The sequence below is a fragment of the Bubalus kerabau genome, chromosome 7 (assembly GCF_029407905.1).
Source record: "Bubalus kerabau isolate K-KA32 ecotype Philippines breed swamp buffalo chromosome 7, PCC_UOA_SB_1v2, whole genome shotgun sequence".
In the NCBI taxonomy this organism is placed as follows: Eukaryota; Metazoa; Chordata; class Mammalia; order Artiodactyla; family Bovidae; genus Bubalus; species Bubalus kerabau.
In genome coordinates, this window is record NC_073630.1 from 65,398,147 (window position 1) to 65,419,614 (window position 21,468).

At 37.8% G+C, this 21,468-nt stretch overlaps 1 protein-coding gene across 5 annotated transcripts in view; it reads right to left on the reverse strand.

The window, feature by feature from the left end:
• Positions 1 to 645: 645 nt before the first annotated feature.
• ATP8A1 (ATPase phospholipid transporting 8A1) overlaps positions 646 to 21,468 on the reverse strand; it is a 234,308-nt gene continuing 213,485 nt past the window's right edge. For all 5 annotated transcript variants that reach the window (XM_055588440.1, XM_055588437.1, XM_055588436.1 and 2 more), the window contains 4 exons: positions 13,902 to 13,990; positions 13,090 to 13,182; positions 6,558 to 6,649; positions 646 to 5,374 (listed from right to left, as the gene is read on the reverse strand). In XM_055588440.1, coding sequence (XP_055444415.1) covers positions 5,277 to 5,374; positions 6,558 to 6,649; positions 13,090 to 13,182; positions 13,902 to 13,990 — 372 coding nt within the window. In that variant the 3' untranslated portion in view covers positions 646 to 5,276. The remainder of the gene's footprint in view (positions 5,375 to 6,557; positions 6,650 to 13,089; positions 13,183 to 13,901; positions 13,991 to 21,468) is intronic.

Below are 21,468 nucleotides of genomic sequence, written 5' to 3' on the forward strand. Positions count from 1 at the left end.
CATTTCCAAGGTTTTCCTATATTTTGTCTCACGTGGCAATTTTACTATTTTCTGGTTACTTCCTTCAAATTTTATTGGCCAAATGTGGCCACTCTGTCATAACACTTAAACAATTTTGGTGGGGCTTAGAAATCTTAAGAACTTCATCCTGTGTGAAAGAAGGAGCCATGAGTTAGTTGTTGACTTACAGGCTGATTTAAACCTGTAACAAGGACAATCTTGGAGGCTTTCTGATTGAAGAGTCAAAATATAGTAATTTTATTTAGAATTATTTTATTTTTGTCATTATTTTGGCCACATTGTGTAGAACGTGGGGATCTTAGTTCCTGGACCAAGGATTGAACTCACAGCCCTTGCATTGGAAGCTTGGAGTCTTAACCACTGGACCACCAGGGAAGTCCAAAAATTATTTTTTGATAATTATTGAACTACCAACTCTTATAAAATTAGAGTTAATATACTCCACTTTATATTGCATTGAATGGGATTTACAATGCAGGGATATTTTCAATTATCATTGGGGTTGTAGATAAAATGTCAACATTGTTATTAAACAGATATACACCTTCTCAAACTATAGTTATTGCAGTTTTGAAGGTTTTATGAAGAAATATAGTTTCTAAAACTAGCAATTAAAACGAACACTTTTCTTTATGTAATGGTATAGTTTATTTCATTTTTAATAAGAGGACAAAAATGTTTAAAATTTGCAGTTTAAAACATGCACATTCACAAAAGGCCAGTGACATATAACACTGCGTAGAACTGAATATTACTCGACTTTAATAACTATTTATAAAACACAGTGCATTGAACATCGAGATAAACACACCTGAGAAAACTACTATAAACACAGGTTTGGTACTCTCCACTCATGCAGCTTCACAATTTCTACAGCAGTTTCAGCAGGAATGGTTTTTCATGGAGCTGAAAATTCTATTTTATTTTGAATGCAAACTGCAATTTTCCATAGTAGCTGCCTTCCAAGGCTGCCTTTTTTAATTTTAACCTAATAAACTTGAAAATGTGAAAAATGAAGCTTGAAGTAGTAAAACAAACAACAAACAGTATTTACTGTATTTATGGCTTCTAGTCTAGAACTATGAAACAAAAACACGTACTTTTAAATATTCTGCTCACATCTTTGCAAGAGCAGATTTACCTATGGAAAGTTGCTGTTAATTCAAAGTAAGCAAGTATGAAATCTAGCTTTTTTTTTTCCCCTACTTAAGGGAGATTTATTTGCTGAGAAATTTTGTGAGCTTTATTAAGCAAAGTTCTTAGAGGCAAGCGAAACAAAAGTTTCAATTAAATTAGTTCAAATTTGTTTGTAAAATAATTTACTTATTAAAAAAAAAAGTTGTGTGGAGGACCAGTTAATTTGTCCATTGAATATTAAGTCTCAGGTAGGCCATGAGAGAATTTTATAAGGCAGAAATAAACATCAAGATTTACAGCAATAGCCATGCGTTGGCCTAGACCACTTTAAATATTAATTCATGCAAACCATAAACCTATCAAAAACACAGCTGCTCTCATACAGAAAATAAATCAAGACGAAAAATGGAAAACATTTATTTCCTTTCCTTCAAAATTCAACTTACATTCCATTTTAATAGCTGTTGAAGGTTAATTAAAATGCAGCAAAGTATAACAGTTTCACAAGTGACTTCACTTATTTTAATGTGAGAAAAATCAGACTGTGGTCTCTTTAAGAGGCATTATAGAAATGTTCATCATTAAAAAGCATTTATTAGGCACCAGACTGCATGGTGTTTACATTAAGTAATTTACAAAAAAAATTCCATGGGCCTGGTTCATATGATGTGAATAGGGTGGCAATTTGCTCAATAAATTTTGTACATGATTATAGATTTATCAGATGATATAAGTCTTAGAACCAGGACATATCAAAGGGCAAACTGCACAAAAATAAACACTAATGATTATTTAGCTTTGTAATAATGATGATTTTGTTATACATAAAAATTTGTGAATATGCAATCTAGTACATTCAGATTAGTATTCATTTCCTGAAAGAACATTTTAAGTGACAGATAAGTGATGTACAGCATACACAATGCAGAACAAATTATCACATGATTTTCACACTGGATATTTAGGATGCAGGACTGCAAAATTAAAATATAAAATGTAATGACCAGAATAAATGTAGATTTCTTGAATTCATTTTTTCCCCCTGGAAACTAAGAGGAATTGCTGATTCCATTCAGTGACCACACAATTCATGTAAATGGCTAATACTGAATATAATACACATTCACCTGACTTGATTAGAAGAAGTTTTCCATTAACTTCACCACGTTGCCCAAGCAGGCTCATGTCAGCCAGTGTTGTGTGGGAGGGTGGATGGCGCTTATTCCATTTAAAATTTACTACATTCCTGAGAAACACCATTTTTCCTGCTCATACTTTCTACCATATAGCATCTTTCTGGGTGTGAGATACCAATATATTTTTATATGTATATATAAAACATTTAGAGAGTTCATGCTCAATATCACTGTGTACTAGTCAATGCTAAAGAAGCAACTTCCAACTTTTCAATGCAAAATAAATGAGGATTTTCTGCTGTGAGTAGTATTTTCTGAACTGTAAACATTGTAAAGCAATGGTGTTAGCTTTTGCGAGAGTCCCTATAAGGGACTTTTTAATTGAAGAATGTCCCTTATTTCAGAAAATACACATTAAAAGTCACTTCAACTATTTATTTTAATCCTGGTAAAACTGTGTTACCCACCCCCACCCCACCCCACTTAGGAAGGTAAAGAAAGGAGGGTTTTCTCTAACACTACCAAGTCGCTGCAGTTGGACTGTTGTCTTTTAAGTTTTACCAAGGTGGTCACTCCCTGCTGCCCACCCCTCAACTCCCTACCGAGAAGCTAAGAGGTTTACTTAATGTTGATAACTCAAAAACAGGTCCATGGGACAAAAGGGCATAAATCAGTCATGTTTCAGATCATGCTCTTTCACATTATTAACCATGAGTCCGCCACTCATGTTGAAGAGCTCCACAGAAACAAATCATGTTTCAAGGCAAAAAATAAAGCTTCCAGTTTTCTTAAGTCAGAAAATTCAGTTCTATTACACTCATCACATTTTTACATTAAAATTATGGAGAAGGATGTCACCTGTGAGGTGAGGGGAAATGGAAGCAGCCCTTCTCTGGAACTGCTATTAAGTGTTTCTCCCGAGGGATGTACTTCATTCTTCTTTTTTTTTAAAAAAACCTTTATTCCTTTTACTTGATTCTTGTTTTCCATTTTTTTGTGGTTTGACTTCACCTGTCATCACGGAGGCCCAGATGCTCTGAATAGCCATTCAGTAACAAACACTGTGACATCTGAGTTTTGAAGATGATCTTAGACTCTTAGACCTGTGGTCTTGCATATTTGAATTCATGCTTTTCATAATCTGAACTCCGAATGGAAAGGGTGTGGAGAGTGAAGTATGTCACCTTCTTAACCCTTTTAAATTTCAAGTTATGTATGTCATAACCTCTCTTATTTGTAGAAAATGTGGGAGGCATACATGTAACTAAAGAGCTAAAAATTCAGAGAAGGAAATAATATATAGACTAAAATTTTAAATCTAGATTGAGAAAAAGGGTGAAAAAGATGTGAAATTATTAAACTCAAGGAGTGATTTGAAAATCACCTCTCTTCTTAATTGTAGTTGACTTATTTTTTTAAAGAGGAAGTTCTATCTGTTTTGCTGGTAAGTCCACTTAAAGGCAAACAGGCTTTTGAATACAAGGCAAAAAGTTTGCTTCAATCTCTGAAATGTATCTGAAAGCTAGAATTCTTTTTATTTCTACATGAAAGCATTATGTTAAAAATAGTGTAGAAAACTGGTTGTGGTTTTTAAACAGCCCCTTCTCCATTAATTGTTGGCATAGCAAAATAGGCATTTTCAGGAGATATCTTGGAAATGCCGAAACAATTAAATTGAATCTATATTTTAAAGCATGTTAACAAAATCTACTCATGATGAACAGATCTCTTTGTAAAGTTATAGGCTTGAATAAAATAGGTGTTTTTAAAACGGGGGGAAAGTACTACTTATTTGTTCCAGTTAGCAGCATGTGACTAATTTTGGGAGCTGCTTGATAGGTGAACTGTTAAGCTATTCTTGGTTATAAGTTCAGGGTAGTCATCTGGAATGGGCACTACTAGGGAAAACCAAAACACAGGACAAAAAGCTGAGCCTACAGGCGTTACAAAAGCCCAGGCGTTTATCTGCCATGGTTTTTCAAACACCTCGACAGAAGTATTGGAAATCTCACATAAACACTTAAGTACATTTTTCTTAAAAATAAAAAAAGAAAACTCAAAGACAAAATGACATCACTTAATCTACAGCAGAAGCCAGGTTGTAAGAAAAATCTCAATGATGATGAAACCTCATTAGAAAGGACGGAGACACAATAAGTACAGTTTTAAAAATCAGTATTGTAACGACAGTCACATAACCACTTGTGCGCTTCCACTTGAACAAATAGACAAGACAAACGAGAAAGAAGCATTTGTAAGGCCAAAGGTGCAACATCACAGATATTAGTAGCAAATGCCTCGAAATACTCATTTTTACAAATCACCCTTAGATTTGAAAAGTCAGGCATGCAGATCTTACAGCAGAACTGGAGGTAAACTTTCTTGTAAATTTCTGGGCAAATGACTACTGAAGGAGAAATAGTAATACATTTATTGAACTTCTTTGGCAGACATTTATCAAGACAATTTTTGACACAAACACTTATCATTAATGTCTTGTTTAGAAATTTTGCTCAGTAAGTTGCTTCCTTAAGAAGGCTGTTTCCCGCCCCCTCCCAGCATGTTCTGAAATCTAAATTTGGATATCAAGAGTCCCTCTAACTTACTACCATTTTACAGATTTTTAATGGTGAATAGCCTTGTGGTGTATCCAAGACACTGTTACAGCTCCAGAGTAACAGCAAAAGAATACTGACCTTTCCTCAGTTGAAAAAAACACTCTGGCAAGATACAAGGTCATTTTCAATGTCTGTTTACAAAGACTTAGCAAATACTTTAGAAAATCTGAAAGAGATGGTGTTACAGTATAGTTGCACAGTGCTTACGTCTATAATATACATGAATCTGAATGTCAGTCAATGAGATGAGCTCAGATCCACTTCCCCTCCTTGGACCAGACTGGAATTGGTCAGCAGATTCTGGTGAAGACCTGGGACTCCCCTTAGAGACGTAGCCAAGCTGGCCTTGCAGCCCCTCGACCTATCACCACTCATCAGGTCTCTGCTTTGTGGTATCATACGCTCTAATCACTTCAGACTGTGAGACGATTCCATTTTCATCTTGAGAGAAAGCATACCCATCTGTAAATTAAAATAGAAACGGTGAGCTTGAAGTTACAGGAAGTCTCTGTTATTCTGAGTTTTGAGTGTTCATTTTCTAACTTGGGGAGCTAATGCATCCTTCCCTGCCTTTGAAAGCATAAAGACACTAATTTTTAACGTCTGGAAACGATACGGATTCAACTGCAAAATGAAGAGTGAGACGATGGTAGCTTAGATCCTCGGCGTTCTGCTCCCTGGATGAACAGATGCTGTAGCCCCCCTCCATTCTCCCTTCAGCACATCATGTCCAACTCCTCCAACGTCTTGCTTCCTGCTAGCAGAGGGGTGGGGGGGTGGTGCAGTCAAGTGGGAGCGTGTATTCCAAATAGATCAGGCGGATGAGAGTGAAGGAAGAATAAGAGCGAGGAGATAAACACACACAACTTCCCGCAGAAGATATGGTTCTGGACTCTCAGCATCTACAAATAAACTCACTCATGCCCTAGCCTGGTCACAGGGGGCCTGGGGATAAGAGATGACCCCCGAAGGGATCACATCTTTAGAAAAGGCCTCTTGAAGCATAAAGAGCAAAAGCATTAAATATGAGTATATGTACATGAAAATAAATTACATGTGGAGACAACATGAAACAAAAGACATATTACCAACACAAATGCATTTACTACAGGGCTTTATATATCATATTCTTTCTGAGATCCTTCAAATGTTAAGAGGGCATGATACCTAATAATTTCTTACAACTCTAAATATTCATAAATATTTTTGAAGGGGAAAATATATGTTTCATTGTGTGCTGTTTCACACACATGTCATTGTGTATGAAAGCTGAAAAGGCTCTTGCAAAGTTATTCAAGTAGAAAAGATAACAATACCGAGTAAGCTTTTAAGAGTTAAGATTTATTTTACTGGTTCTTTTTTAAGATTTAAGGAGGTAAGGGGCATGCAGAAATATTTTTTGTGAAGTGAAAGCAGCAAGATTTTCAAATGCTCTATCTTTTCTGCTGAAAGTGAGATGGCTGTGGTCAAAAGACTCTCTAAACATTTGTTATTAATATTTATACACTATGTTGCAAGTGTGCAAAATTTGTTTTAGGTGTTAATTGTAAATAGTTAAATATCCTTCAAGTCAAAATACTGCTCTTATACATGCTGTGAGGTAATGGCGGAGAATGTGTTTAAAAATCAGAACTCAAATACTTACGGAGCAGGTTTTGTTGCAGTGATTCTGACCGGTACAAGTTCACGTGGTTCTTCTTAAAGACGTTCTTGAGCAGTTGCGCCCTCTCTGTGAGGCTGCAGAGCAGGTGCAAACGTGTGAAATGAATTATCAACTCGGCAGAGACCCCGGCGTGCCCACAGGACCACCAGAGAGAGTCAGACTTAAACAAAAGACTGTTTGAGAAATCTGTAGTCTACTCATTCTTTTTCACCCTCTTTTCTCAGACAGCAAATGAGGGTTCAAGTATTTAGACAGATACTTTAGAGGCCAGTTTCCCCTACAGTTCAGAAGAGTTTTGTCCCCAATAGTGCAGGCAAAAGATGTCCGCAACCCCAGTTTTTAAGTCAAACAGAGATACAGAACCTGCACAATACAATTAACAAAAAACACAAAATCCACCAGTAGTGACGGTACCTTCTAAAATCTTAGCTGACTTACTACATATAGCAAGTATGGCATTTGAGAATTAAAAAAAAGAACCATTACTATACCTTTTTCCTACTTGGCATATATTCTGGTATAAATTAATTTTTTTATACAGAAAAATCCAAAAAATTATGTAAAGAAGAAATCTCATAGACTTTTTAATTAGAAAAAATTCCATTACCACTCTAATATGGTATGAAATGTGCTCCTTAATCTCATTTTAAAATAAAAAAAGTATTTTCAGAAAATAATTTACTAGGTAAAGTGACAAGGAAGAACACTTATTTTTCAATAAACATTTAGAATAATCTTTTCTGCAGAAATGAATCCATGTAATTATATAACTTCTAAAAGCAGAGTGCAAGAAATACTGCGTCTGTTTTTCTCTCCTGCTCATAGAACGCTGTTTCACACAGTGGGAAGTCAAATATCTGTCAAATAAATAAATTTGAATAGTAATTCTGAAATGCACTTTTAAGCACCATCAATCCTCCCAGTCATGCCATTTCTCCACTGGTTGATTTATAAAACTTTGCTTTGATATTAAACCACATAACAAGCATGAAGAGCTAATAAGTAATCCACATGTGTTGCAGCAAATGTTTATGCAATTTTGTTTTAATCACTGGAACTGACTCAGTGGACAAATTTCCATCTTTTAGCTTCCCTATTTTAAAGCTTTGGTTAAACTGCTGTAAGTTATGTTAGTTCTGTATATTGCCAATTTTTTTTAGACCTTGAAATGGAACAATATTTATCATACACAAAAAAAGAGGATCATCTGCAAAATGAACTCATTGTAATTACAGAAACATTTAGGCTTTTGCTGAAGTAAAATATTTGGAAATGTTGACATTTGTAGTAATCTTCCACAGATATTTTTTAAAAGTCTAGGGGTGTTAACTGGTACTTATTAGACATACTTTATTGTCACTGGGAATTAAGGCAAGAAAGCTAATTAATCTTAAAACTCTAGCAGTTTTGCAAAAACTTGTAAAACTTGTTTTTGCCAGTGAAATAAACAGATATGGGGAATGAGAGAGAGCCATTTTTACAGACTTTTCTTACTCTACTCTTAAAATGATCTACCATTACAGACCTGGGGACTCAGAGGGACACTAAAACATCTAACTGCTTTGAGGAAGTCAGCAGCTTTAGCAGCAGGTGGTCTGACTGTTAGCAGAGCACTGTGGATGGGGTGCTGGGAAGTCTCTGGTGTTTAAAACCGAAATGAATGACTACAGAAGACTAGAGGACAGCAGTGTATCATGATGGAGCTTCTTCTTCCCAAAATACGTTTTCCAGGTTTTAGGCTGGCCTTCTTAAATGCATGATCCTTCAATATAGAAGTGCCCCTTTCATATTATGGCAACCAAAATATATGAGACAATGTAATTTTGTTTTGTAATGGCCATTTAAGGCTATATTTTCACTCAGCTGTCATGTCGCATTAACATCTAGGGTTTATTTGAAGAAAGAAGTTTCTTTCTGGGGAAAGAAGCACACTACTGTGGAAAGAGCCTGGGGTCTGCAGTCTTTGATTTAATTCTGTTATTTATTAGCTGGATTGCCTTAGGCAGCCGTTCTCAGACATCTCATGGAGTTTAGGAGAACAGTTCCTAACCTCGGGCTGATGGAAGATTCAGGAAGATGGCACTTAGGAACCACTCAGCCACTTAGAAATACTAGTTCTTCCCACCCTTACTATTCCCTAGATCCCCAAAAAACAACAACAAACCAACTACCACAGAGATCATCACAAGACAAAGATACTTTGTGAGGATCATTTCTGATGCCTGGGTTCATATTCAACATTGACTCAACAAGAGAAGTCTATTGCTAAACATGAGTTTTAATTTATAATGCCCCCCACTCCACTTCTTTAGGACAGCTACTAGGTTTTGTCTTTTGCCTTAGCTACATCGAACCTCTTGTTTCTCATTAAGATAAATGACACAGAGAAAAGCTAGGAGAGACCACCATCACTGTCTCCATGACCAAATTATCTGACATCTGTACTTCCCTACTTTAAAAAGTTTAGGCTTTGGGCCAAACAGTGGTGATGAACAAGTTAATGAGGACTGACCTGAAGATCCTGGGCTAAAATACTATTTAGTAGAGGCTGATGATGTTATACTGGCTAATATCTATAGATATGTGTAAAAAATTATGACTCTTATTATTCATACTTGGCCTTACTATAAGATGCATTGCTTCACACCCACAGGAAAGATATCCAGTAATAACTGCCTGTCTCCAATGAGCCCAGTGTCCGCAATCCATTACTTTAACACTTTGGGGTTCTTAATTCATATTTTTGTTTTGTTTTAGGAAAGTAATATGTTACACACAATTTATATATGTAATACTCCCAAGTGAGACCTTAGAGACCCGTATTCCCCAAATTAATATTTCTGCTATAAAACACAGACATATTTACACTACAGAAAAATAAACACCATCAATGTCCTTATATTTCGAGAACAAATTGTTTTGAAAATCCAGCAAATTTCGCTATAAGCTTGTGGAAAAAATTGAATTTCAAAGCTTGTTGGATTTTGGAAATGTAGATGCTTCTGCTCCTTAGTGTTGGAGCATGTCCATAGAAAGTAACAGCAAAGGACAGTTTCATAGCTTACGAGTTAGTTTCTTTACCCAAAATAACCAGCCATGGCTACACAGTGATCTGGAGGAGGAAATGGCAGCTCACTCCAGTATTTTCGCCTGGGAAATCCAGGATCGTCTTGACTCAGAGATTGAACCCGGGTCTCCTGCACTGCAGGCAGATTTTTTTTTACCATCTGAGCCACCAGGGAAGTCAGGATAATAATATGATAAATGGCATACTTATTTCTATTAAAAAAAGACTAATTCTTTTAACCAAGATGTTTTAATTTTAGAAAATGAGTAGAGATGAGAAAGGAATTATTGTAAATGCTAATCTGGATACAGTGCTTACACGTTAGTTTCTCTGACACAGAGAAGCTGTGTGTTTACACCTAGTTTGACTCCATAGTAATGCTTAGTGAAGATCAAAAAATTGGGGTGATCAACTTATAAGGTCGCTCCTAAGAACTGCATCCTTCTATGACAAAAAGTAAACGATCATTACACTGGAGCTTGCTAGCTGGGCAAGTGTAACCTAGACAGTTCTATGCCCTTGTGTATCACATTTCCCGTTAACTACCCACAGGTTGGCCCACTACTCAACCAGCCTTTCACCTACCCTTCCATTAATGAATTTATTCTTTGGTTCCTTCTCCTGACCCATTCAGTAAATATTAACTGAGTGTTACTACGTTCCTGGCTCTGTGGTTGGTGCTGGGTTGCCATTAAGACTGAGACAGAGGCCTCTCCTACAAGGAGCTCAGTCTAGTAGGGGACACAAGCAAACACAGGTTGGAGACACACACTCTGGTATACTGTGGCAGATGCAGAAACAGAAGAATAAACCAAATGCAGAGACAGCGGAGTGGGAATTGGTTTTATCTGTGGAATGCTGAGGTAATTGCGTTTGGACTGGATTTTGAAAGCCAGGAACTGGATTACAAGTCTGTAAGAGGGTCTCAGCTTCTAGACAAGGAATCAGCACAGGCTGAGGCCAGGAAGCATAAAATAATGTGCATGTTTCAGCCCTTAAGGAAGTCTGGTGTCACTTGAATACACAGAAATCACCGTTTTTCCCTCTTTGAAAAATGCAGATGAAATCAGCTCATGTTTGAAAATTTGACATGAATCTCATTCTCCAAGGTTCCTAAAACAATTCTGTCAATAAAATCAATCTGACAATTGCTAAGCTGCCTTAGAACGCAGTTTGATGTGAAGGCTTTGCCGACCAGTTGCTTCTTTTCCCCTCTCACAGATCTTCCTCTTTAGCTGCCACTCAGCAGGGAGACACCATGGCTAGGCTGACCATCACCATCATTTTGCTCACCAATCAGCAGCAATGGCAACATGGGGTCCATACCAAATTAGGGGTTTTTGACTGGGCTATTCAGCTAACAACTAACTTAGTCCTGAGTCCCTGAAATAAGCTGAACCACTATTTTAGGCAAATGAGCTGAGCAGCAGCAGGAAATTTATCAGATGCATTTTCTATGGAGAAGTTGGTGGTCATTTACACAGAATCCACTTCTTTCTTTTTAGGCTCTCTGATTTATTTAATGTAAGGGATTACACATATCACAGACTCATTGACTCTTTAGGACACAGAGACCAGAGGTCATCACATCGAACCCTCAGTCTGACTTATGAATTGTTGAAGTCACTGAAATACTATAAATGATGAAAAAGAGTATCACGTGAAGGGGCTTAATGTAAGTTTTTTTTTTTTTAATTTTATTTTTAAACTTTACAAAATTGTATTAGTTTTGCCAAATATCGAAATGAATCCGCCACAGGTATACATGTGTTCCCCAAGTTTTATTAACATACAAATTGGAGAAATTTACTAAGTAACAGTACTATCAGTGGACTTTCCCTAATAATTGTGAATATTTTTATTCATGATTCTGTGAACTATTAATAGAACTCTTTTTAAAAAAAAAAATAAACATTTTATATTGGAGTACAGCTGATTAACAATGCTTTGATAGTTTCATATGCACAGCAAAGGGACTTGGTCATACATATACATGCACCCATTCTTTCCTAAGAGCGAGAACTCTTACCATATCCTTTTTATAGCTAGAGGGAAAGCGAGAGGAAACATTTGCTGAGGGACGGTTTATGAAAAACAGTGGAGTTGGTGTAGAGTTGGAGGTGAAGGGAAGAGATGAGGGGAAAGCGCGGGGAAGATGCACTACTCCTGTCATCTGAAGGTAGGTGTCACCAAGTCATCATGTGCCCAGGGACACTGACACGGAAGGGTCAGAACTGTCATGCTACAGGCAGGCTATGTCTGTGCCACGCCACTACGTTCCTGAAAAGCAGCCAAAGGAGGCAGAATAGTGCATGCTTAGGGTTTCTAGACTCAACTGACCCAGGCGCAAGGCCCAGCACGGTCACTTCTGACCTGGAGAACTTGGGTCTCTCTAAGCCCCGGTTTCCTCATCTGGAAAAAATGGGGATGATGGATTTGTCCATGAATGTCATGGCAGTTCAATGAGACAGTAGCTATGAAGTGAGGGGTGCAGTGCCTAGCCTGCGGTGCCCGCCCCGCAGATGCCAGTGCTGTTAATTTCAGGAGAGAGGTGCAGACTGGCGTATGACGTGCCCCTTTGGCCTAATGAGAGCAAGAGCGGGCTGGAAGCCAAGGTCTCAGCCCGAGTTCCCAGTCTGACACTTACTCCATTGTGTCAAACTGAGTAATGACAGTGAATCATGATGAAGGTGACACAGGCCAGGGCGAGACGTTTCCTAGGGTCGGGACAAAACGCCAGCTCACTTTAGTGTGAAGAGAGAGAGGGAATAAATTCCTGGTATTTTCATCAGAATTGTGGATTATTATAGAGTGCTTTCGAATAATTTTAGTTTCTTTTTTGTAATGCTTTATGAAGTTTAGTAAATTCAATTAGCTTTCTAACCTTGCTTTTTTTTTTTTTGGTTTGGGGGTGGGTGGGTGGTGGTGATGAAGAGGACTTGGAAGACATAACTCACTTCATATATGACCCCCAGCTCAGTTCCCAATAAAGTACTGAACCATGAAGGTAACAGAGAGATCTGACTCTATGTCAACCTCTGACTTTGATGGTATTCTATTGCATTATGAATACTGCATTTTCTTTTTCAGCTTAATAATAAACACTATCTGTAGCCACCATTTATTTAGGGCTCATTAAGCCCCAAGCCACCTGCTTCACTGACACTATTTTCAATTCTCATGACTGGCTGTGAGGGAGGTACGACCACTCCCATTGTATAGATGAGGAAATTGAGGCTCAGTGGCACCAAGCAACCTGGCTGAGGTCGCAGGCAGCTCAGTGAAGAGAGATTTGATTTGAATCTGCATCTCTCTGATTCCAAAATCTCTCATCGACACTGCCAGCTCCATGTTAACAGATAAATACAAGTTTAACTGCTTATTTCCAACCGCTAGCAAAAGAAAAATGTAAAGCTCGCTGAGAAAAGAACACAGTGTGTATTTTACCTTTTTCCAAGCACAACTGCTCCTGGGTCTTGAGATTTTGCCTCCAGCTCCTGAACTTCATCTACTAATGTTTTAAAAGCAGTCCTCTTGATACTGTAAAAACATAAAAGGGAAAGAAAAGAAAAAGGATAGAAGTATTTGTGTGAAGATTTAAAACATTATAAAACAAGTTTTTACCATGCTGCTTCTCAGTACAATAGTAATCAGAGTACAAGGAATTTTTTCATAGAATCTAAAAAATTATAGTAATTTTGGGCATTAACATAATTATAGAAACAATAGTCATAAATGGTTTAGGTTGACAGTAATAAATAGTTATTGAACAAGCATCACATTAACTAACTTTAATGATATCTTTTCTGTGGAACGAGAGAACATTTTAAAACTTACAATCCTTGAGAAGGATTAATAAAATTGTGGATTCTTCTAGTCTCTATTTTATATATGTTTAGAATCAGGCAAGCAGAAATTTCCTTTCACAACTATTGTTCACTAAAAATTTATGTGTGTGTGTGTATGTGTGCATGTGTTTGGAGATAACAGAATTTTTTCTTCTACCTTGAAGGGGTTTTTCAGGCTGATTAATAAAAATGTTAATTGAAACTACTTGCTTTACTTCTGCTGGCTCTTTTAAACTAATATAGTTTTCTAGTTCCTCAATCAGTCCTTTCTCCTGTATTTACATAGAATTAATTAATATTTCTAATTCCTATCTTGTAAGCTCTATATTAGAGTTGACGTTACAACTAGAGAAATCCGAGGATTAATATGCCATCTATGTTGTTATGTGCATAACTGAGTATTATACTTACACTTTATACACCACATCAAGGAGCAAGGAGGCCACAGGGATAAATAACAGGCCCATCCAAAAGACTCCAGAGCTGAACAACATGGCTGCCTAAGTACCAGAAACAGTATAACTTTAAAAACCATAAAAATACGTCAGCAAATAAAATTTCAGTTGTTATATGATTTCAAGTAAAATAATTTTAAGAATCTCATTCTGCAAGAGGGCATAAAATAACTCTGAATTCAAACTTGTGAAATATTTGGAATTAAAAGCCTAATTTATGAAAACATGCCTTTCTATTTTTCCCTCAGTAGCTAATACAGAAAAGTTTTATCATGTACCAAATCTTTTCATATTTTTATATGAATTTTTTATTATTGTGACCAAAACACGGAGTAATAAACTTTGACCTTCTTTTATAACTTAGAATATAAAAAATTATCTTTTTGAGCAAACTTCAAACATATGCTGAATTAAATTCTCTTACAATACAATACATAAAATCAATCCTAATTAGAAACTAAATTTACTATTTCTGGAAAATAAAAATTTACTTTTTCTAAAATATTACACGATACTAAAACATCATCCAGATATATCATGAATACAGTATAAACAAGTTAGGGTATCTATGAAAAATAACAACTTGATATTATGTAGGAGAAGGCAATGGCACCCCACTCCAGTACTCTTGCCTGGAAAATTCCATGGATGGAGGAGCCTGGTAGGCTGTAGTCCATGGGGTGGCTAAGAGTCGGACACAACTGAGCGACTTTCCTTTCACTTTTCACTCTCATGCATTGGAGAAGGAAATGGCAGCCCACTCCAGTGTTCTTGCCTGGAGAATCCCAGGGACGGGGGAGCCTGGTGGGCTTCCGTCTATGGGGTCGCACAGAGTCGGACACGACTGAAGCGACTTAGCAGCAGTAGCAGCAGTAGGAATAATACTAATTTTTGTTCAAAGATTTACATAATTTGTTTCAGTGTATTCTTAAAAATTATTTTAACACACTTTCATTTGTATTAAATCCCAAATTGCTATATCAGAGCCTTTGGGGTTGCAAAGAAAATGATTCTATAATAAAAATTAATAAATTCTGTTAGCTGCTTGTGATTATAATAAAAATCCCTTTATAATGTCATCAGATTACCTAGAGCTTAAAGTGGATAGTGTCATATAAATAAATAAAACCAAAAGTAATATTTTATTTCCCTTTGAGTCTATTTGTTTATCAAGAACAAATTTGCAGTACCTATTTAAATCCATAAACGTATTGTTATAACTCCGTTATACAGTAGCCAACTAATGCACACCCATTTACATCCCACTAAGTATCATACAAGAAACTTTTTTTTTTAAACTAGGTGTGGGTCAGGAATTAAAAATGATCTAGAGTTTAATTTATATAGGTGGTTTCACAATTATACATAAACAGACAGTCCTAATCAATCCATCCTTATCAAATATAAAGACTGCTAATTTTAAGTTGTGCTTCAGATTACCTATTCATTTTGACTCTCATTTGGAAACTGGGAGCTGCTATTTAAAATTTTTCTACATTAACACAAACTTATTGATACCGACTCTTGGTGCAGAGTACTCCAGTATCTAGGATGAAACAGCTCTGAATACATTAAAAATAAGAACATGCTACTACCCCAAATTTCAGAAAATAAACATCGCCACGTGGATTCAGTGGAACAGCACCCACTTTCCAGACACCACCAAGACGAAAGATATTCACATAAAAGTCATTTTATTTTATAAGCAAAACATGATCTTCGACATGCTTGCTGACATCCTCAATAGTGAAAACCAACAATAACTGTGTAATAGGAAATGTCCATCAAGTCAGTGGGTTTTGTTTAGTTGGAGGGAAGCTTTTGAGTTAGGTAATGACTGCAAAATGCCACATTTCTTTTTCCTTTCGCGGGAAAAAGGTAAGATAAGTCTAAGTCATGTAACTGAAAATAACCTCGTTTCTTTGGTTTAATTTTAATCTCTTTTAATTTGGGGGGCAAGAGAAGAGAGATTTATTCTCGCCTTTGCCACCTTGTATTAAATGTCCCCTGGTGGGGACAGAGGCTGCTAATTCTGACCATTGTGATGTTAACTATGACGGGGAGACTGGCGCCCACTATTCAGTCCACCAGCCTTTGGCTTTGCAAATGCACACCATGAATTGAGGGGAAAAAAGTTTTTCTGCGTCATATCTGAAAGCCTGTCAGATTTTTTTTTTCTTTTGCAGAGTTAATCCAAACCTAAGAGATTTAAAGCCGACATTCGCATTAAAGACAGAGAGTCTCTTTGTATTTTTTGGATGAAGAGGGGGGGAAAAATAAAATCCCACAGAGGTATTTCCTTCCTTTCTGTACAAGAAAGCTCTCTCTCACTCTGTAGAGACCATTTTTGTCTCTAACTTTTCACATCTCTCCACTTGCAGGCAGGTCAGCTGGGAAAAGACGCCGGGTCCGCAGACAATGGGGGGAACAGGGGCAGCCTGTTTGGGGCTGGGCTCGGGCTCCCGCCAGGGCAGCCTGCAAGTCACTCTTAACGTGGGAGATTGGGGGGATCACGCCAAGTGGCCCCGCCGCCCCTCTCGAGGCCCTTTGAAACCAAATGGAATCTGCCACAAAAGTGGCTCCCGGGGGACTTGAGAGGATCAGCCCAGGGAGCTGCAAAGCCGGCAAAGCGGAGGGCACAGGCCCTGCTCTGGGAACAAACAACTGTGTGTCTGCAGAGCAATGCTGCCTCGGCATCGGCCTCGGCCTTCAAAAGTGAACCATCGCTGCCTGAAGACACAGAGGACCAGGGAATTGTTCTGAAATTTCCCTATGAACTTGCGGAGAAAGAACATTTGAGAAAAGCCTAGCTCCTGTGCAGTGAGCGGATGGGAAGGCTTACCTTCTGACCCACAGTGAGGTGACCCCTTGGTACCCATGTTCTCACACAGACAGGAACACTCACTCTTTCACCTGCAGGGTCCTCCAAGTTCAGGCTCGGAAGAGAGAGGATTTCGATGTGCTTACCTGCCTACAAACTTTCAGCAATGCACTTCTTAAGTCTGTCCTCCCTTTTACCCTATAAATGTCGAATAGGATGCTGATTCTTTGCTAAAGTACAGATGCTGTAAGAAGGCCCCTTGGGGAGTGCTAAAACTATATCCGCAGACCCCAACTGGACCAGGGCTGGTGATAAACAGCCCTGGAAGCGGTCCTGGCTCTGTCTGTCCCGGCTCTCAGGGCCAGAGGAAGTCACTTCTGGGTCTCTGCTTCCTCAGCTGTAAAGTGGATTATAAGAATTAAACCAATAATGTTTATAAAGTGGCTGCTTTCATTACTAACATCGATTATTAACAAACGTTCCTTTCTTCATTTTAGTTTTCAAATTCCTCTAAGCTCTCTAGTCTCGTGTTCCTTTTAGTGATCTCTCCCATGAGCTTCAAGGAAGGAAGTTTTTTATCACAACATCAAATTAAATGCAAGTTTATAAATGTCATAGTTTTCATCACATTAACATCTACTCCTCTCCAGACTGAAATTGGCCAAGTAACTGAATCTTAATAAATTGCCATTCATCTCAATTTGCTAATTTAATAAATGGAGATAAATGTTTTTTATTTCATAAAAATTATTCAAGATTGTATGGGTACTATATATTAATTTGGAAGGGAAAATTATTCAGAGAATAGTGCTGTAAAACTTGGTTAGTTTTCTGGGAGGGGGAAGGGTGTAAGATAAATTAATATATTAATATATACCAGAGGGGTTAAGAGTTAATGTTAACAACAACAGAAAACAAGAAGTGATTACTAAATGTCTAGATAAAACTTTATAAAAGGATTTTCTAAGCCTTAAAATGGTGAAAAAAACTATAGAAACCACTACAATATTGTAAAGTAATTAGCCTCCAATTAAAATGAATAAATTAAAAAAAGAAACCTACTCAAAAAAAAAAAAACTACAGAAAGAAATGCTTTAAAGAACTGATCCATGAAAATGTAGAAGCACCACAGGTTCAAAAATAATCTAACTAAAAAATAAACGATACATAAGAACTTGGAAAATGGCTGCCAGAAGTATATGAAATTCTGCATTAATAAATGATTATAAAAATAGACCACTTATTTTCATAAGAGTAGCTAAGATCCCAATAGACAGGCAAAGGATCTGAGAAGGTATTCACAAAAGCAGTAGCAAGTAATCAATGACATGAGAAAACGTCGAGCCTCTCTACAGTTGCAGAAACATTACCAAATTAGATCAGATTGGAACAATTCACAGTCACACCTGGGGGAGTGGGAAGGTACGGTGAAACAGGTCTGGGTGGTAATTCACACTTCCATAAGCAACATACTCACTTTGGGAAAGGCAACTGACATGTGCATCAAGAATATAAGCATTCATTCCTGTTAATTTGATAGTTCAATTTCTGAAACTATGTGTTGAAATTTGGTACAGTTTTTGGGTAGAGGTTACTATCCCATTAAACTGTTTGTGGTCACTAGTCCTGAAAGCACTTCCTCCAAAAGCTTGTCATGGCTCAAACAAACCACAGCAGCCTCCAGTCCTGGTGAGTCACAGGGAAGAGGAGCTTTTTTAAGTCTTTGAGAAATCATAATAAAGAACCTACTAAATAGTTTTTTAAACCAAGGTTTCAAAGATGTATTTATTGACCATGGAATACTTTTCCCCATATATTGCTTACTAATATCCCAAGGAACTAATTTTGGGAATTGCAAATATTCACTGTGAGATTTTTAAAACCAGTAAAACACCAGTGAAACTCAGGAAAAACTACATGGACATTCCTCAAGCGGTGGTGACCAAGCCCATTCCCAAGAAAAGGAAATGCAAAAGGCAGAGTGGTTGTCTGAGGAGGACTTACAAATAGCGGAGAAAAGAAGTAAAAGCAAAGGAGAAAGGAAAAGATATACCCATCTGAATGCAGAATTCCAGAGGATAGCAAGTAGAAATAAGAAAGGCTTCTTAAGTGAACAATGCAAAGAAATAGAGGAAAGCGACAGAATGGGAAAGACCAGAGATCTCTTTAAGAAAATTGGAGATACCAAGGGAACATTTCATGCAGAGATATTAAGGACAAAAACAGCAAGGACATAACAGAAGCAGAAGAGACGAAGAGGAGTTGGCAAAAATACACAGAACTGTACAAAAAAAGTCTTAATGACCCAGATAACCAAGATGGTGTGATCACTCACCTAGAGCCAGACATCCTGGAGTGTGAAGTCAAGTGGGCCTTAGGAAGCATCAGTACAAACAAAGCTAGTGGAGGAGATGGAATTCCAGCTGAGCTATTTAAAATCCCCAAAGATGATGCTGTTAAAGTGCTGCACTCAATATGCCAGCAAATTTGGAAAACTCAGCTTTGGCCACAGGACTGGAAAAGGTCAGTTTTCATTCCAACTCCAAAGAAAGGTAATGCCAAAGAATGCTCAAATTACTGTACAGTTGCACTCATTTCACATGATAGTAAAATTATGCCAAAAATCCTTCAAGCTAGGTTTCAGCAGTATGAGAACTGAGAGCTCCCAGATGTACAAGCTGGATTTAGAAAAGGCAGAGGAACCAGAGATCAAACTGCCAACATTTGCTAGATCATAGCTAAAGCAAGGGAATTCCAAAAAAATCTACCTCTGCTTCACTGACTACACTAAAACCTTTGGCTGTATGGATCACAAAAACTGTGGAATATTCTTAAAGAGATGGGAATTCCAGACTACCTTATCTGCCTCCTGAGAAATCTGTATGCAGGTCAAGAAGCAACAGTTAGAACTTGACATGGAACAACAGACTGGTTCTAAATCAGGAAAGGAGTACGACAAGGCTGCATATTGCCACCTTGCTTATTTAACTTTTATGCAGAGTACATCATGAGAAATGCTGGGCTTGATGAAGCACAAGCTGGAATCAAGATTCCTGGGAGAAATATCAACAACCTCATGTATGCAGATGATACCACTTTAATGGCAGAAAGTGAAGAGGAACTAAAGAGCCTCTTGATGAAAGTGAAAGAGGAGAGTGAAAAGCTGGCTTGAAGCTCAACATTCAAAAAACTAAGGTCATGGCATCTGATCCTATCACTTCATGACAAATAGATGGGGAAACTGTGGAAACAGTCTTGGATTTCATGTTCTTGGGCTCCAAAATCACAGGTGACTGCAGCCATGAAATTAGAAGACACTTGCTCCTTGGAAGAAAAGTGATGACAAATCTAGACAGTGTACTAAAAAGCACAGTCACAGCTATGGTTTTTCCAGTGGTCATGTATGGATGTGAGAGTTGGACCATAAAGAAGGCTGAGCACTGAAAGTTGATGCTTCTGAACTGTGGTGCTGGAGAAGACTCTTGAGAGTCCCTTGGACTGCAAGGAGATCAAACCAATCAATCCTAAAGGAAATCAACCCTAAATAGTCATTGGAAAGACTGATGCTGAAGCTGAAGCTCCAATACTTTGGGCACTTGCTGTGAAGAGCTAACTCATTGGAGAAGACCCTGATGCTGGGAAAGATTGAGGGCAAGAGGAGAAGGGGGTGCCAAAGCATGAGATATTGAGTTGGATGGCATCACAGACTCAACGGACATGAGTTTGAGCAAACTCAGGGAGATAGTGAAGGACAGGGAAGCCTAGTACATGACTTCATGACTGAACAACAACAAGATAATATTGTCCAAGCTGTTCACAGAATGTAATTATTAGGAAGCTGATTGTTTGGATGATCCCTGAATGAACAGAGAGGTGGATTATCCTGGCATTCTCTCGGGAGTCTTCTGTTATCACATATATACCCTCCCTGGGAAGGTTGACGGTTTCTATTATCTACAAGGGGATCAGTCATGGTCCCTCCCTGTGGCTCACATCTCTTGCTTCTGCTTCAAACACAGCTTATCCAGTTCTGAACTTGAATGTTACATATGGTGGTTTATTCGCTAAGTCGTGTCTGACTCATGTGATCCCATGGACTGGGGCCCTTCAGGCTCCTCTGTCCATGGGAATTTGCAGGCAAGAAAACTGGAGTGGTTTGCATTTCCTTCTCCAGAGGATCTCCCTGACCCAGGGGTTGAACTGTGGTCTCCTGCGCTGCAGGCAGACTCTTTACCAACGGTGCTACATAGGTACTTCTGAGAGGGTAACAGGCAGGAAGGCCAGGGGTCTCCAAATGGAGGAAATAGCCTGCAAGTGTCAGACATTTTTATCTCTCTTAAGCGGCAGGAGGAAACAAACTAACAATATTTTTTTCCTTCTCTATACAAATTTAAAGAGAGGTTTCTCTTAAAATACTGTGTTGCCATAATGACACTAGAGATAACCAATGCCTTTTTCTTATGGAAATGTTTGTCTTAAGCTATGCTAATGTACTACGCCTTTACCCCAAACTCTGTCTCCAAGTCGGTTCCGCCTCTTGGCCCAAAACCTACTTGACAAACCAGTATGTTATACTCAGATATTGTTCCCCTAATCTATGTAAATGAAACTATTTGTATGGTGGTCTGTCCTTCTTTAAGATTCAAGTTAATTATTTTATGGCCCAAGATAAACCATTTGGTGCCATTCTAAATTTTAAGAC